This window comes from Protomyctophum parallelum, assembly GCF_964188405.1.
Source record: "Protomyctophum parallelum genome assembly, chromosome: 17".
In the NCBI taxonomy this organism is placed as follows: domain Eukaryota; kingdom Metazoa; phylum Chordata; class Actinopteri; order Myctophiformes; family Myctophidae; genus Protomyctophum; species Protomyctophum parallelum.
Window position 1 is genome coordinate 4,024,620 of NC_139719.1, and position 18,268 is coordinate 4,042,887.

General features: G+C 44.8%; 1 protein-coding gene across 1 annotated transcript in view; it reads right to left on the minus strand.

Moving 5' to 3' along the window:
* The window catches only part of LOC310874472 (protocadherin-15-like), a 282,612-nt gene that overhangs the window by 99,792 nt on the left and 164,552 nt on the right, over nt 1-18,268 (minus strand). The window contains exons 20-24 of the mRNA XM_083787282.1: nt 16,793-16,886; nt 14,111-14,239; nt 3,603-3,722; nt 2,769-2,954; nt 2,300-2,533 (exon numbers count right to left, since the gene is read on the minus strand). Coding sequence (XP_083643408.1) covers nt 2,300-2,533; nt 2,769-2,954; nt 3,603-3,722; nt 14,111-14,239; nt 16,793-16,886 — 763 coding nt within the window. The remainder of the gene's footprint in view (nt 1-2,299; nt 2,534-2,768; nt 2,955-3,602; nt 3,723-14,110; nt 14,240-16,792; nt 16,887-18,268) is intronic.

The following is an 18,268-nucleotide window of genomic DNA, read 5'->3' on the forward strand; positions in this document are numbered from 1 at the left end:
TACACTGAGGTTAAATAAACCTAATGTGAATTTCATGGATACATTTGGAACTCTTTGTATTTCAACATTTGTACTAAAAGGCGAAAAGCATAGATTCAATAGTGTATGGAATAAGCAGTAGTCACAGTATTAGTTTTTTGGAGTGCTTTATTCAAAGTAAGATACAGTTACATGACTTCCATGACTTCCTAGTGTCTATATGGCTCAGCTACATTCAAATACTTTATATATATTTTCTGCAGGTGAGTGTATGTCAGGTCAGGTAGAACCCCCCCCCCCCCCCCTTAACATAGCATGTGTATATGCACTGGTGCATGAGAGTGGCTTCTATCAGCTTATGAATAGGCCTATATTTTTTATGATTTCTACATTTATCAGATAAAATCTGTTTTTTCACTATATAGTTTTATTGGCGCGTAGCGCAGACATTTCTGTCTAGCCACGTTTATTCTTAAACCAATTACTTAAAAAGGGAACGATCATTAAAACAGAAGTTCATAATCATGTTGACCCATCTTTTATACAGACATTACATACATGACACCTATACATACACAATACACATGACACTATGCACTACTCTTCATCCATGTCGAAATCCTTTCCCAGAATCCCAGGTCCACTTGTTTGTTACTTGCTGCAACTCTGCACCCATTCCCCGGAGCCTGCAACACACACACACACACACACACACACACACACACACACACACACACACACACACACACACACACACACACATCAATTATCTAGATTAAAAGCAATAACGTTCCATTCTGTATCAATACATTTGTGTGTCCCATTATCTTAGTTTAGAAGACTGATTCTGCCAGTCTTGTAGCACTTGTGGCCACTTGTGGCAACAGATACAGACTTATGATCTGGACAGAAATGAAACGAGATGGGAATCAATAAAACAATTAATCACAGCGATCATATCTACAGGGGTGCATATTGATTGGTCACTGCTTAATAGTATCTTAAGTATTTGCATCTGTTGTTAAAACGCTAAATATGCTAAATATTTGCCATCTTCTGAACACCATTCTGCTGTTGCCTGTACATATTTCACTAACTTTACTTAACGTTATAATGATATAATATTGATGCTTAATATTATAATGTGCCGTCATCAACATGGCTCGATTCTCTAGTCTGCATCCATTGTATAAATGTTCATAAGAGTATGTAAAACAACGATCACAAAACAAACATTACCTCTGCTCTGTTATTCTCTTGTTTACATCAGTCAGTCAGCTGGAGGATTTCCGGGTTCCTCTCTTGTCAGTGGTATGAAGAATGTGAACTGAATTTCACGATACAGTATGGCGAGCTTTGATTGGTTCATATTTTGGATTGGGTTGCCAGGTTTTTAGCCTGGTAACCTGGTTAAAGTTTTTGGTAATCGATAGTGAACTTATAACGAAGTTATATTAATAATGTGCAACTTTTGTGGTTGGAAACATTTGATAATGTGTTCATAATCAATTAATCTGGACAATAGCAGATAGAGGCCCAAAACCTAATTGGCCACTGCTGTGTTGAATCTGTTTTGTTTGTAGCATTTTGTTGTTCGTATTTTGTAGAACTTAAGATGGCTCAGGGACCAAAATTGCAAAAGTCCAACGGCCGCAAGCTAAAAATGTCAGTATTATTTTGTAACAGACTACACACAACTAGTCTAAACAGAGTGAAAAGCCACATTTCCATTTATGAGGCCAAACCTCGATGAACAAAAACATTGTGATTAATGTTGAAGTTACAAAAGGAGGATGCATTCACAGAATGTGAAGAGAACATAATGAACATATTATCACAGGTGAATAAATAAGCACAGCATGTGGTTAATACTCAGCTGACACTTTATCTTGGAACAAACAATATAATACCTACAATCTTGTTCAATGGAAATAACTATAACTAATAATAATCCAGAAAAAATTGATTTTTTTTTTCATGATTATTAGTGAGGACCTATTATATGAAGATAGGTTGAAAAGTGGTGAAGTGGTCCTTTAAGTAGGGGCCGAATGCGGCCCACAGGCCGTGGGGTTGTAGAGCATAGTGGAGGAAACAATGGGACCAATGGTGCAAGGAGCTGGATCTTTCAACAATTCCCGTTTGTGTTGACGAAACTTATTTGTTCTATTAATTGTGCAGTTGAAAAGGACACACAAACATATGCACGTACGTACACACATGTACACATTTGCACACACACACGCGCACGCACACGCACAGTCACACACACACCACACACACACACACACACACACACACCGTGACGTAACACACTCACTGTGATCTTGACCGTGACCGTGGTGAGTCCAGGGGGCATGCTTCCCCCGGTGTCCGCGGCCTCCACGGTGAACGTGTACGTGGCCTCTGCGTCGGGCAGCGTCTCGTAGTCCAGGGCCTTCAGCACGGACACCTCCCCCGTGACCGCGTCCACGCGGAACAGCCGGCCGACCTGCCCCGGGGTGCCGTTCTTGATCCGGTACGATATGTTGGCGCCGAGGTCAGCATCTACAGCCTGGAGGGAGGCGGGGAGAGGGAGAGGGAGAGGGAGAGAGGGAGAGAGAGAGAGAGAGAGAGAGAGAGAGAGAGAGAGGGAGGGGTGGGGGGGTTGTTATTTAGCCAGTGTTTGTGTTCACTTTGAAAGCCATTTAAGTAGTGAGGTGGAGAGAGAGAGAGAGTTGAATGGAAACAGATAGAGAGGGTAGACAGATACACAGATAAGCATGACGTCCGCGCTCTCGTCGTCTCACCGTTAGCTTCAGTATGACAGTGTCCTTGAGGTTGTTTTCGGGCAGGCTGACGAGGTAGGCCGGCTGGGTGAACTCTGGGCTGTTGTCGTCCACGTCGGCCACGGCGACGGACAGCGTTAGCCGGGAGCGCCGCGGGTCCACCGCACCGTCCCACGCCTCGACAATGAGGTCATACTGACCTTTCACCTTTTAGGACGGGGTGCACAGTGAAACGTGTGTGTTCATTTCTCAACGTGCGACTCTGAGAGCGTGCAAATGCAGACTAGACATGTTGACGGTGCCTCTGCAGAAATAAATTCATCATTTTGGGCTTTGTTTTTGAGGGGCACTATAGCCTCTCATGTGTCCAGCTTTGAGGGTCTGTGTAAGCACAAACATTGAAGACAAAAGTGTGTGAACACAAACATTGTTACAACACAAAAGTGAGGATGCAAATTGTGATTGGCCAGAATGAGATGATGCATGATGACAAATGATGATAAGAGTGCCCCTCACTTCACATGGGTGTGATTTTTATTTATCGCATACAGTAATTGAATAACCCTGGCACTGACATAACCGTATTTAATTATACAAACAAAAGCAAAGACAGTCTATAATCTTTATCGACATGAACTCTAGCGTCCCTATTCTGTGCATGTCGTAATAGTTGATCATTCAGTGAAAACAGCTGCAGGTCTACAAGCCTACAATGCATCGCATTGAGATGCATTGTGAGCTTATAGATCAGCAAAGAGATTTGGTGCAGAGGATGAATGAAGTAGGCCTACTACATGTGGTGTTGGTGTGGCTGTTAAAATCAACTGTGGGGATGATGACACCAGTCCAACTGACCTCTCTGTCCAGTGGTACCGCAGTGGTGATGGTCCCGTTGGTATCGATGTTGAAAAGGTTCTGGTGGTTCACCAGACGATAGTGGACCTGACCACTGATGCCAAGGTCTGGGTCTGTAGCCTAGAGAACACGCAAGCGCACACGCACACACACACACACACACATAGAAGAGAGTAGAAGTTCCAATGAGCTTTTTTCAAATAAAAATAAATGTATTTTTAAGTTGAGAGGTCTTTTTTCAATTGGAGCACAACAGTGTGTGTGTGTGTGTGTGTGTGTGTGTGTGCGTGCATGCGTGCGTGTGTGTGTGCGTGCGTGCGTGCGTGATGCAGATCACTTCAATGTGACTAGCATTATGAAGCTGTGCATATTAAGTGTATGTTTACTATGGGCTGCACTCTGCTCTCATTGGGCCTGATTCTTCAACGCGCTTCCGCTTATATATTGACGTGACGCTAGCGGAAAGGCATTTACGTGGATTTCCCACATTAATTTGGAATTCATGGAAATGGCCGTGAACTTGACGCTGTCTTTGGTTGATCGGAAACTCCGCTAAATCCTCCGCCACCTCTTTAGGTGGCGGAGAAATTTGCGGAAGCATACACTTCTCAGATAAAATATGTAGGCATGTGTCCCCAACATATTGGTCGATCAACACATAAAAAAACGATATATATATATATATATATATATATATATATATATATATACAGTATATAAAAGAGTGCACTTGTCTGCCTAAATGCATGCATTCTAGAGGCAAGTTAGCCTATAGAGTCCCATAAGGAAACTGCCCCTGCAAGCCCCGACACCTTTTTATTTATTTATTAGGATATTTATATAGCATGCCATGCGCGATTGCGCTGCTCACTTGACAGCCTTCTCTAGGCTATACTCGCAGTGCAACGCGTTGTGAGCTTGTAGATCGGCTCTCGCGCATGTTAAAAAACAAACTCACAATTATAATAAGAACATAGGCCTACACTTATCTGCATTTTGCACTGTACGAATCTAACGTTGTTTAGTGTGTGTTAGTGACTGTATTGTTTAGTGAGTCAGTTCTCTTGACTGTCGGTGTGTGTGTGTGGGTGGGGCGGACAGCAGCATGCTGCCGCTGAACCGAGTCCAATCTGGGTGAAATTTACATTGGAAAATTAATATAACGGCGCGGTGAGCCCGGCCAGGACAGAACACGGCCCGGCCCGACTGACATTCTGGTTCACAGACATGCCGGTCTGACAGACAGACAGCAGTCACGAGGGCTAATTAGCCCTATAAATCCACATTATGGCATCAGCGCGATTTGGCCAGTCAGTTTTAAGCCAGCTCACCTTAATTCATTATAATATGGGCAACGTTGTAGCTGTGTAGGCTGTAGGCTACTACATTGATCTCATCATGAGATCAATCAAGTTTGCCAAGTGTCCCGACTCCCGCGAATCATTTTAATATGAGGACATCATGAAATGAACCATGCACTTACATCTGACAAAGAGGATATATAGGCTACCCGCTGTATATGGTTGAAATTCTAAATAGCTATGCCTACATGTCCATGCTCAGAACAAATCCATTCTCCACTATATGCATTCAGACAGCTGACAGTGAGATGATATTAATCTATTCCCCGAATGAATCAATGCAGCTCTGATTAAAAAAAAGTATCGGATATCTCTTTACTTTTGCAGGGCGCCTTTCTTTTTTTATAACCCTGCAGTGCATTCATCCTGTCAAAATTAACTACTCTACAAGCTCATCGCGCTGTTGTATAGAATTTAAATCCTCTGTGCAGGCTATGATGACGTATTTCGAGATTTCCTGTTGCCCTTATATGGTGTAGAATGGGCGTGGATGTTCCAACTAACCAGGCGACACCAGGCGAATCGCTTGGGAAAAATGCGGAAAGGATACACTCGGCGATCCGCACAAATGAAGTGATTACACCAGCTTCCCTGAATAACACGTCCTCTCAACGTAGGATGATCGGACGGATAAATACGATATCCGTTTCCGCCACCGTTACACTCTGGCGCATTTCGTTTTTGAAGAATCAGGCCCATTATCTACTGAACGCAGGCAAAATAACTGCTAGCTCCCTTAGTCCCTTCTAGATCAGCTCCCTTGGTACAACTCTTATCTGTAATCATTTTAGCCCTTTTATACACTTAACCCATACCTGCTCAGTCTTTCTTGCTTACAATCACAGATCACTAAGGATTATATTGATTATTCGGTTGGTTTGGTGTTAGTTAACCAATATATTGTTAGCCCTTTTTGCATTTAATTCATCATTGTGAGTGAACCTTTTTCCTGAAAAGTAATAAGCACATTTCTAGTAGTTATGATACTTAAATGTGTATTTACATTGCACTTATTAAAATTACTAGTCCTTACCCGTTCTGAATATATGAACAGCAAATGATGTTCAGTGTGGGTAATGTAATGTGATAGGGGGGGAATTGTTTACCCGTGTGGGTCTGTTGCGCGGAAAAGTGTGTCCCAGTATTAATCTGTGTCCGTCCCAACATGCATTTTCACTGGTGACACTGGTGACACGTGATTTCTTTTTTGACGCAAATTAATTTAATTAAGGTGATTGTTAGATTGTTGTGTGTAATGCAGGGCAGATTGAGGCTGGGGGACAGGGCTGTGCGGCGCTAGGTTCCGTGAGGCGGTTCGTGCGTCGTGGCGTTGTGAGGCGGTCCGTGCGTCGTGGCGTTGTGAGGCGGTCCGTGTGTCGTGGCGTTGTGAGGCGGTCCGTGCGTCGTGGCGTTGTGAGGCGGTCCGTGCGTCGTGGCGTTGTGAGGCGGTCCGTGCGTCGTGGCGTTGTGAGGCGGTCCGTGCGTCGTGGCGTTGTGAGGCGGTCCGTGCGTCGTGGCGTTGTGAGGCGGTCCGTGCGTCGTGGCGTTGTGAGGCGGTCCGTGCGTCGTGGCGTTGTGAGGCGGTCCGTGTGTCGTGGCGTTGTGAGGCGGTCCGTGCGTCGTGGCGTTGTGAGGCGGTCCGTGCGTCGTGGCGTTGTGAGGCGGTCCGTGCGTCGTGGCGTTGTGAGGCGGTCCGTGCGTCGTGGTGTTGTGAGGCGGTCCGTGCGTCGTGGCGTTGTGAGGCGGTCCGTGCGTCGTGGCGTTGTGAGGCGGTCCGTGCGTCGTGGCGTTGTGAGATGTCGCAGAAAGTGAGCAGCTGTCTTGCTCTATGCTAAGGAAGTACTCTGACTGACTGACAGACGGTCCGCTAAATTATTAATAGGATAAGTCAATTCAATTACGATTACGCAATCTGATTGGTTGATAGCTGTGGTATAATAACCATATTTTAATAGAAAAAGACAAGAACAAAAAAAAATCAATCTATACTAAAGTCACAAGGTACGTAGCCTACTGTAGCAGCCCACCAAAAAATGAAATAAAAAACACAGGCAGAGCTACCCAAAGATCACAAAAACAAGATCTAAATGTAAACGTCGTAAAATAGAACGTGTTAATAGAACTGTGTCTATCATGTTGCAATATTTGGTAGCAGTTTTATAAAAGCAATTAAACACTTTAGACACTGATATATTAGTGTATAGTTAAATCTAACATTCTATATTCCTTTTCTTTTCTTTTTTAAAGATGGTCTTTTTGGCTTTGTTGACAGAATAAGTGGAGATAGACAGAAAACGAGGAGACAGAGAGAGACGGGGAGTGACATACTGCATAGTTAGCCGGGATTCTTACACGCGACACGCTGTCAGTCTGCATTAGGAGCCTAGGGTCTCCATTTTCGTCCCCGCTGTTACCCGCGACGCTGCCCGCAAGTCAGCCGCTGCCCGACAATTACGAGTATAGGAGCTTTCTCTGTCCCTAAATGGTATTTTGGTCGAGTGTCACCCCGCTATCTATTATGCCGACACCGGTATTTGCGCCTAGTGTTGAGGAGGGGGGTCATGGGCGTGCCAACACGCCCATGACCCCCCTCCTCAACTGTTGGTCACCCACATTTGGGAAGGCGCATAGTGGAGTTTAAAAGCACCCGGAAGCCGTATGCCAAATTAGTTTGGTATAGAGATGTCCACAGAGTCAGGCTGCTTCATCTCTCCTTATTCTCCTACGCATCTCTTTGTAATTTTCAGCAAAGATTAGTGCCCGTCACTTCCTTGTGTCCATTGTGTTTATATAATTGTCTATTCAAAGAAGTTATTTGGCTTTTGTCAGGCATTGTGCGCGATAAGGGATCTCTTAACCCATTCTGAACGGGCAACGTTAGCATCATGTTATGCTTTAGCTATTGAAAAATAGCAGATCTACAAGCTCATATCGCGCCACCGAGTGGCGCGATACGAGCTTGTAGGTCTGCTATTTTTGAAAAATCGAAGAACGACTGACATTTTTTTAATCTGATCTCAGGTCAGAATGGGTTCATCAGACCAGTGTGTGTCCGGCGGAAACCTCGTATGAATCTGATCTCAGGTCAGAATGGGTTAAAGGCAATAGCATGTGGCACGGTGATTGGTTTCATTATTGTAACACCCAAACCACACCTATGCATAATGTAACGGGTAGAGCAGCGGTGATTTAGACAGGTGACCAAAATAGCCACTTTAGTGCGGAAACGCACGCCTCTTCCCCACCGCTACATCCCCAAGTAGTGTGTTTAGAAAGCTCGAACGAAAATAGAGCCCTAGGTGCTCCGTTCTATCCTTCTATATTCACTTCACCTTGACCTTACTGCAACATTAGCCCATTAAACAAACAGAACACAACACACAACACAACACAACACAACACAACAAAACAAAACACAACAAAACACAATGCCGACAACGCAGAACAGCTGAGCTCAAGGGAGCAGACACTCTGTGTGTGTGTGTGTGTGTGTGTGTGTGTGTGTGTGTGTGTGTGTGTGTGTGTGTGTGTGTGTGTGTGGTGGGGGGAGGTAATGTTATCAGACTGAGCTTGAGTAAGCAGGACTGCGGGTAACGACAACATTAGTCAGGATCTGGATCAATTTTAAGTTAATTAGCACTTACAGTATATTGTAAGTGGGACAGACACACGCACACCCACACACACACACGCAAATACACACACACATGCACGCGCACACGCACGTACGCAAGCACTCACGCACACACACACACACACACACACACAAAGAAGAGTAATCCCTATATACTTTGTCGTGTATAATAGGGATTTTTGAAAACGTTAATATTCGTAACATTTATGTTTTGCCTCAAAATAAGGGCATATTCGATTGAAAGTCATCAACTATTTGAAGTTACCACTTGTTGCTTTGTTAAAACATGGCCAGTCAATTACGGTACTCATACCCGTGAAAAACGTCAGTTTCAGGTAGAAAAGTGTCCCCACTTAAGTTCAGCCACTCCCACATTCCATTCGATCTCTCAGTCCTTGCCACACACCTGCTCACACTCCCTCATTAGCCCAACAGTGCCATGCCCCTCACCTGAGGACACTTCTCCAATCGGCCCACCACCTATAAAACTGGACTCATTGCACTCACACTTTGTCAGTTCATACATGCATGTTATGATGTCCTACGGTACCTTGGAGCTCTTGCCTGTGTCTTTGTTCCTATCTGGACCCTGCCTTGAATACTTCTGGTAATTTGCTCGTACCTATCTTTGTTTTTGCATTTTTGGGATTGCTTATCCTCTGCCTGTTGTCAGCATTTGTTAGCTTGCCTTTGTTCTGCATTATTTAATAAATACGTGTTTTGCTGGTTGTGACTCTGCATTTGGGTTCAGCACATTTTTGCCATTGTGACAAGAAAGCACACTTTGGAAATGAGAATGATGATGGACCGGATAATAATAATAATAGTCCCTACTTTTTGGAAGTAAGTTTGTCACTGTACATTTGCACATACAGTACTATGTGAAACTATGTCAAATGAAGTAGAATAGAAGACAAAGTTCACATTATGTGAACTTTGTCTTCTGCATTCACCCATCCTAACTATTAGGAGCAGTGGGGGCTATTAAAACAGCCCCCTTGGTTAGCAGTTAGGAGTTAAGTAGCCTGGAACTCACCTATGCCTTTTATGGCATAGGCAGCTCCCGGCAGGATCCGCCGGGAGAAACTATGCCCAGCTGCGCGACATGAGACTAATTACTTAGAGCGACAGAGAGAGAGAGAGGAGCGTGTGTGTGTGTACATGTGTGCGTGTGTGTGTCAATTTAACAAAGGTGCAGACGATCAAAAATCAGCAGAGAGTGAGCAATGTTTGCGCTACTCTATGCCGAATTGAAGTGGACTCAGACCCAGACTTTTCTTTCCTCCCTGGAAATAAAAACGTCTGGGTTTCCGAGGCTAGGAGTTAAGTGCATGTCTTGCTCACAAACAGTCTGGTGACATTACGATTCTTCTGCCTTTCTTCCCACTCAGCTACCGTATGTCTGCACTAGCAAAAACAGTCTATCTACAAGGGCATAATATATAATATAGGCCCTATATTAAAGGGCATACGTGGTTAAATTGTATCTCACCTATACTGGCGTATACCTTTCTGTTTCTCTCTCTGTATCTCTCCGCTCCTTCCCTCCCTCCCTTCCTTCCCTGCCTACCTCTGTCCTGTGAATGGGTGTAATTACATTAGTCATCAGTCAGAGTAACCACAGTAAAAACAACATCAAAAGAGAGCAGAACAGAAACAAAATGGGATTTGTGTCCATCATGGATTATGTCTCATCCTGTGCAACATACACTGACAAAGCAAACCTCTAATACAGAACACAGGATTGTGCTGTGTACATCACACCCACTCTCCATTATAAGACTTGCTCTGTTCTTCTTTCATGTTCTTCTCTCTGTAATTACAAAACCCGTGACGGTGATGGAAGCCGATGTTCCTGCATGGGGCTAAATCACTGTGTTGGCTCATCATCAACGTTATGTCTGTGTGCTACGTTGTCGGTACGTGTGCTGTTCTTTTGTTTGTCTTTTTTCCATTTAGCCTGGCCTTTTATATAAGTACAGTACATTTGTGTGTGTGTGTGTGTGTGTGTGTGTGTGTGTGTGTGTGTGTGTGTGTGTGTGTGTGTGTGTGTGTGTGTGTGTGTGTGCAATATTCCCTGTTGTGTGTGAATGCCTATAGATTAAAGCAAACACGTATGGGCAGTGTGTGCACACTGCACAGCAACTTTCACTTGAGTTGAGTACTTTGTTTACCCAATATCCCCAAGTTCACACTGCCCATACGTGTGTGCACAATGCACAACAACTTTCACTTGAGTTGAGTATACTTTGTTACCCGATATCCCCAAAAAACAAACTCATTTCAACAGAGTTAGATGCGGGGAGCAGCCAATCTTCTCTCAGTCACTCTTTTCATCCACCCCCTTTTTTCCTCCCGCTGGTTCTCTCCCACGTCTCTTTCCCTGCTCTACTTTACTTCTCTCATCTGGCTCGTCTCCTGCCGCTATCATTCTCCCTTTCCTTCTAATCTCTCTATCTCTCTCCCCCTCCCTCTCACTTCTATGGCATCCTCCTCTCTCTCTCTCTCTCCCCTCGCTCCTTGCTCGGCCCAAGGTCAGGTCCATTAATTCCCGCTGAAGTCTGTTTAAAACCAGCAGGTACAGACCTTCGCTTGGATGGTGGCCCAGAGTCGTGCCATGGATAGGCCGCTGAGGGATCACACACCGTCTGTTTGGGATTTGGAACGCGTCCAAGGGCCCTTGAGACGTAGAACGCTCAGGTTTGGAATACTTTCAAGTGCCCTCTCTAAAGATTGGATTTTGGATTATGGGGGTTTTATTTGAGGTTTTGTGACCTGGAATGGTCTCCGAGGGTGAAGTTTGGAACGGTGCCCATGACCCAAAGGAGCATCACGTTTTGCTGCTTTGGATCTGTCAAACTGTCAGACCCGTCACCATGGGTGCATAACGGCCAATTACTAACCTTGGAACTGGAGCAAGTACACAACCAGGCCAGCGTGATCGACATTTACAACCTGTCTAAGTGTCAGGTTTGCCAAAGACCCCTACAGGTGCACAAGGGCCTGCATGAATTCAAATTGGGAGAAGGTCCAAGGGAGCATGTTTTGAGAGTGAAGCTTGTTTTAAGTGTTATCTTTACTGTCTGTATCTATTAGCACTGGCTGAGGGAGTACAGGAGCCAGGTATTGGATTTGGAAGACCTCCAAAATGCCTGTGTAATTCTTTTGGGAAAGGATGTGAGGATTAAGGTTTGGAATACGGCCAAACCTGTGGTCCCGACTAGGAGGTCACATGAGAGAATGTGTATAGTATGCACACATTAACCATTTAAGCACTATATACACAGTATAATTAGTTGACCAGGGGTCGATACTAGCCCATCCCCATACAGAACACACGCAGGCAGGCACGCACGGAGGCACGCAGGCACGCACACAAACGGACACACACACACACACACACACACACACACAAACACACACACAAACGGACACACACAAACGGACACAGACACGGACACACGCACGCACGAACACAAACCATCCTGCGGCCATAATAACTTGTAGTTCTAATTACAGCCCAACCAGGATTAACTAAACGATGTTAATGTCTCTGGTCCCGAGCACATTAGGAGGATTACTTTTGGAGCCTTTGTGAGCCTGCAAGCAGTGTGGTGTGTGAGGGAGGAGACAAGCAGTGTGGTGTGTGAGAGGAGACAAGCAGTGTGGTGTGTGAGGGGAGACAAGCAGTGTGGTGTGTGGGAGGAGACAAGCAGTGTGGTGTGTGTGTGAGGAGACAAGCAGTGTGGTGTGTGAGAGGAGACAAGCAGTGTGGTGTGTGAGAGGAGAGACAAGCAGTGTGGTGTGTGAGAGGAGACAAGCAGTGTGGTGTGTGGGAGGAGACAAGCAGTGTGGTGTGTGAGAGGAGACAAGCAGTGTGGTGTGTGGGAGGAGACAAGCAGTGTGGTGTGTGGGAGGAGAGACAAGCAGTGTGGTGTGTGGGAGGAGAGACAAGCAGTGTGGTGTGTGGGAGGAGACAAGCAGTGTGGTGTGAGGGAGGAGACAAGCAGTGTGGTGTGTGAGAGGAGACAAGCAGTGTGGTGTGTGAGGGGAGACAAGCAGTGTGGTGTGTGAGAGGAGACAAGCAGTGTGGTGTGTGAGAGGAGAGACAAGCAGTGTGGTGTGTGAGAGGAGAGACAAGCAGTGTGGTGTGTGAGAGGAGAGACAAGCAGTGTGGTGTGTGAGAGGAGAGACAAGCAGTGTGGTGTGTGAGGGAGAGACAAGCAGTGTGGTGTGTGAGGGAGAGACAAGCAGTGTGGTGTGTGAGGGAGAGACAAGCAGTGTGGTGTGTGTGAGAGGAGAGACAAGCAGTGTGGTGTGTGAGAGGAGAGACAAGCAGTGTGGTGTGTGAGAGGAGAGACAAGCAGTGTGGTGTGAGAGGAGACAAGCAGTGTGGTGTGTCGGAGGAGACAAGCAGTGTGGTGTGTGAGAGGAGACAAGCAGTGTGGTGTGTGAGAGGAGACAAGCAGTGTGGTGTGTGAGAGGAGACAAGCAGTGTGGTGTGTGAGAGGAGACAAGCAGTGTGGTGTGTGGGAGGAGAGACAAGCAGTGTGGTGTGTGAGAGGAGACAAGCAGTGTGGTGTGTGAGAGGAGACAAGCAGTGTGGTGTGTGAGAGGAGAGACAAGCAGTGTGGTGTGTGAGAGGGGAGACAAGCAGTGTGGTGTGTGAGAGGAGACAAGCAGTGTGGTGTGTGAGAGGAGACAAGCAGTGTGGTGTGTGGGAGGAGACAAGACATGCTGACAGCCACACACACTGTTACTGTATGCTGGCCTAGTATAGTGGCGGTGACGTCAACCCTGACAATGCCAGTGGTTCTCAACCTGTGGGTCGGGACACTCATGGGTGTCTACTCCCCACATGATTTTTGGGCGGTCCCCAGATGACTGTAAAGTGTGTAAAGTAAGGGACTTTTAAGACAGTTTAAATATCTTAAAAAAGGGAGGGGGGGGAGCATCTGTGGTGCCACGTTAGAGGCAGCCACAAGGGCCGTTTAATTTGTATTTTGTCAAATTGTGCACCTGGCAGACATATAAGAACAGCAAAATAAGAACAGCACTGGCTGATTGGATTCAACAACCAGTGATGAAAGTAGTACTGCAAAGAAAAAAGTAGCAATGCCACAACGTAGTAAGACTCCTGTTAAAAAAATAAGTCAAAGTATTGGCAGGGAAATGTACAAAATGTAGTACCAAAATAGAAGTACAAGCCAGGTTAAGGGGGTCAAATGCGTGGGTGCAGGCTGAAAATTATTTCAAGATTGGTTGGGAAGGTTGGGAACTACTGGACTATGACATAATATGACTCGCTGATTTGGGGCGATACAAACCCCTTCATTTGACTTCCATCACAAATGATAAAGTAAAAGCTGAAACAAAACTGCTAGTCTAGTGAAGAAATCTTGCGTTTATCAGTCCATTAGTTTGTGAAATTATCTTGTGTGTGTGTGTGTGTGTGTGTGTGTGTGTGTGTGTGTGTGTGTGTGTGTGTGCGTGTCGTGCGTGCGCATCCGTACCTTGACTTTTCCAACAAAAGCACGATTCCGTTCCTCTGTGACAGTTAGGTTCACTGGCAGTGAAGAATCGAACAGTGGGTCATTGTCATTAACATCTGTCACCACAATGATCACCGTCGCTGTTGAAGTCTGAAAACACACACACACACACACACACACACACACACACACACACACACACACACACACACACACACACACACACACACACACACACGCGCACACACACACACACAATGGGAGGATATCATTATTGTTGTTATGTACATGTGTAGTCATACTGACAGTACAAACAAAGGCACCATAATGGGAATTTCATATCTACACGAGTCCTGTCTTGAAGGACAACGAACGGGACTTCACATAATTGACACTGCAGAGGACTTGTACAACGTACTTGTATATATATTGCGAACCGATGAAACCATGTCTGCTAGCTCTGGACCACACATCACTGTCTATATGTAAATTCACCACCGTCTTGCAGCGTGGATGCAGCTTTGGAGTAGCCTGTGGTCAGTGAAGAATGGTGTATTGGTCCTGCTTACCATTGTTTGACTGACTACATCAATTCCCAAACCGCTTCGCATGGAGACTGTTGAATAGACTAATAGACGGCTTTGCGGTATGATTGAGGTCAGACTGAAAAGGAACACTTTTTTTTTTTCTCTCAATTTTTATCCCACGATTTTGTAACCCAGTTTTCTTTTCACCCAGTGCCAATTATCTAATGTAATCCTGGGCGCTATATACACTTCCTCTGACAACCTGGGGGGGGCAGCGGACTGACCTCATGCCTCCTTCTATGCATGAGGAGTCCAAGCTGCTTCTTTTCACCTGACAGAGGGGAATTTCCCCGGCCGGACGTAGCGCATGGAAGGGACACGTTATTCCGACCAGTTCCTTTCCCCTCCATCAGGCGCCCCGGCTGGCCAGGGGGAGGTAGTTTTAGAGACCAGGATTACGGCATGTTTTTGTGAGGGTATCTACCCTAGGGGACACGGGGAGAACATGCAAACTCCACACAGAAACCCCCGCCTCGGGTATGGGCACTGATGACGCGGAGGAGGGAACACGCCGCCAGTGCCCACAGCGTCCCCAGCGGGAATCGAACGCAGGACCTTCTAGCTGTGAGGCGACAGCACTACCAACTGTGCCACCGTGCCCCGCTGAAAAGGAACACATTTTAATGGAGAGGAGACGAGAGGAGCGAAAGATCCCATCTTCCCAACAACTCTTCGACCAAAAGGCTTATATTGTCAGCAATGAATGGCACTCACATGAGGATTGAAAGAATTAATCACAATCTCAACCCACTGTGATACTTACAGCTCCCTTTCTGTTTGTGTCCCTTGCTGCCTTGGATTTAAATAAATACTTTGTTTTTTAAACTACTCTGCTCTGCATTTGGGTTCTGTCTCCTGCCGATCGTGACAGTAATAAGCTAGTGGCAGCTAAGGCGCAAAGGAGAGAGAGAGAGAGAGAGAGAGAGAGAGAGAGAGAGAGAGAGAGAGAGAGATGGGGATATTTTCTCTGGTACATAGCAGGCCATCACAGGAAACTTGGGCGGGTCCATTTTGGTCCTTTACTTATATACTGTGCAATGATGATTAACTATGGAACAAATACAAACGCATTTCTCTACAAAATAGAGTTGTCAGTGTCTCTATTTAATGTTTCCAGGGTACTAGATGGGTCCACAATGCACACATATTTCACTGTCTGCACTGTCAACAGACTGATCAATAAAGATGTTTGCCGACAGGCATCAAGAGACTCGTTGCACTTCTCATAAACATTTTTATTTTCTACCGTTTAGAATCAAACAGTAGATCTTTCACTTTTCTGCAGCCATTTCAGGGCAAGCATCTGGCATTCATATGCCAGTGAGAAAGACGACGAATGACTTATGACGATTTTCAAAAATAGCAGATCTACAAGCATACACAATGTGTCGCAAAATGAGTCATAAGCTTGTAGATCTGCTTGTAGATCTTTCGTGTCTGAAGATTTGTGAAAGCATCTCTGCCTATATACTGTATGACATGCCCAAAATTGAGATTGCAGGTTGTATGGATAAACTTCACTGGGTACTGTGAGGCAACTGGTGCAGTGTTGTTTTTGGCAGCAAATTTCTATTTTAGTTTAGTCATAGTCTTTGGACTGAAACTTCATTTAGTTTTAGTCACATTTTAGTCACCTGAAATGTCTTAGTGTTAGTCTAGTTTTAGTCGACTAAATGTCATAAGATTTTAGTCGACTAAATCTACAGTTGATTTAGTCGACTAAAATGTATTTTAGCGGGTCTTGATGCCGTCGTAATGAGTGTTTTTACACTTGCTGAAAATAGCTGATCTACAAGCTCACAACGCGTCGCGTTGCGACGCGTTGTGAGCTTGTAGATCAGCTATTTTCAGCATGCAACCAAGTGTAAAATGACTTACACTAGATCTCTTGTCCACTAGTCCCTTCCTAACATTTTAGTCTAGTTTTTATTTGTCGATGAAATTGTCAGCATATTTAGTCTTAGTTTTAGTCGCCGTAGCTTAGTTTTCATTTTAGTTTCCATTCGTTTTTGGCAGTGAAAAGAGGTGGTCGACGAACATTTTTCGTCTTAGTTTCAGTCGACGAAAACAACACTGGTGCCGTGTGGGTGCGTGTCGATGTGAGGAATCTTCTTACCCCATCAGGATGTCCGTCAGAGGCTGTAATCACCAGGGTGTAGACGTCCAGGGACTCCCTGTCCAGAGACTGGGCCAGAAGCAAATGTCCTGTCCTGGACAGAGAGAGAGAACACACAGAGAGGAGATGAGTCATTTAAACCCATTCTGACCTGAGATCAGATTCATATACGAGGTTTCCACTGGACACACACTGGTCTGATGAACCCATTCTGACCTGAGATCAGATTCTAAAAAATGTCAGTCGTTCTTCGATTTTTCAAAAATAGCAGACCTACATGCTCGTATCGCACCACTCGGTGGCGCGCTATGAGCTTGTAGGTCTGCTATTTTTCAATAGCTAAAGCATAACATAACAAAATGGGTCCCCGTTCAGAATGGGTTAATTAAAAAGAGTAGAAAGCAAGAGGTATAAGTATAAAGTATAAAGTATAAAAAAGATACAGTGGAAAAAGTACCAATAAAGACACGTATTGAAATGATTGTGGCAACTCATTGTTGAAGTACCCATAATCATAGCTAAAGCTGCAATCTGTGACATTTATATCGAAACAAATATTCATGATAAAAAAAAATACTTAATTACAGAAATCTATTAATGTGCCCTTGTTTCAGAGTCAATGAAGGAGGTTCTACCTATCAGAGAATGCACAGCACAATCAAATAATTACCCATAATTATGTATGTACATACATTTTATTTGGTAACTAACGTTTTTAACTAAAATCTTTGCTTCTGGGGATGTCCCTGGAACAACATATTTTCAGATGGGGGTCGTATAACTCTGGGGGTCTTTGACATGAAAAAGGTTGAGCACCACTGACATAGAAACATAGGTTTTTCAGAAAAACATTGGATCGGTCTCATTATTGTGACGCCCAAACCACACGTACAGGTATGCATAATGTAACGGGTAGCGGAGGTGATTTTAGCATGCTCGGACCAAATTAGAGGCCCATATGTTTCTGCCTGACAGCAACGTCTGACGCACGCACGCACGCACGCACGCACGCACGCACGCACGCACGCACGCACGCACGCACGCACGCACGCACGCACACACACACACACACACACACACACACACACACACACACACACACAGCTTAATTTATTTAATTTATTATTTATTTATCCTAATTAAACAAAAAGTTTTTAAAAAAAGTTTAAAAATGAAAAGCAAAGAAACAAACAAAAAAATCTTTTCAATTTCCTTTTTCCAAAATATGAACAAAATATACAATAAAAAAATATATAAATAACAAAAAAACAGATCTGCAGCATCACAACACGTCATGGTCCAACGCATTGTGATATTGTACATATTTTCACCATGGTGTATGACGAAGATCTTGGAAAAGGAGGATAGAGGGATAAAGGGAGAGACTGAGGGAGAGAGAGAGGAAAGGGAAATGAGAAGAGTGGGTGGCATTTCCATTTGAACCCATTCTGACCGGAGATCAGATTCATACGAGGT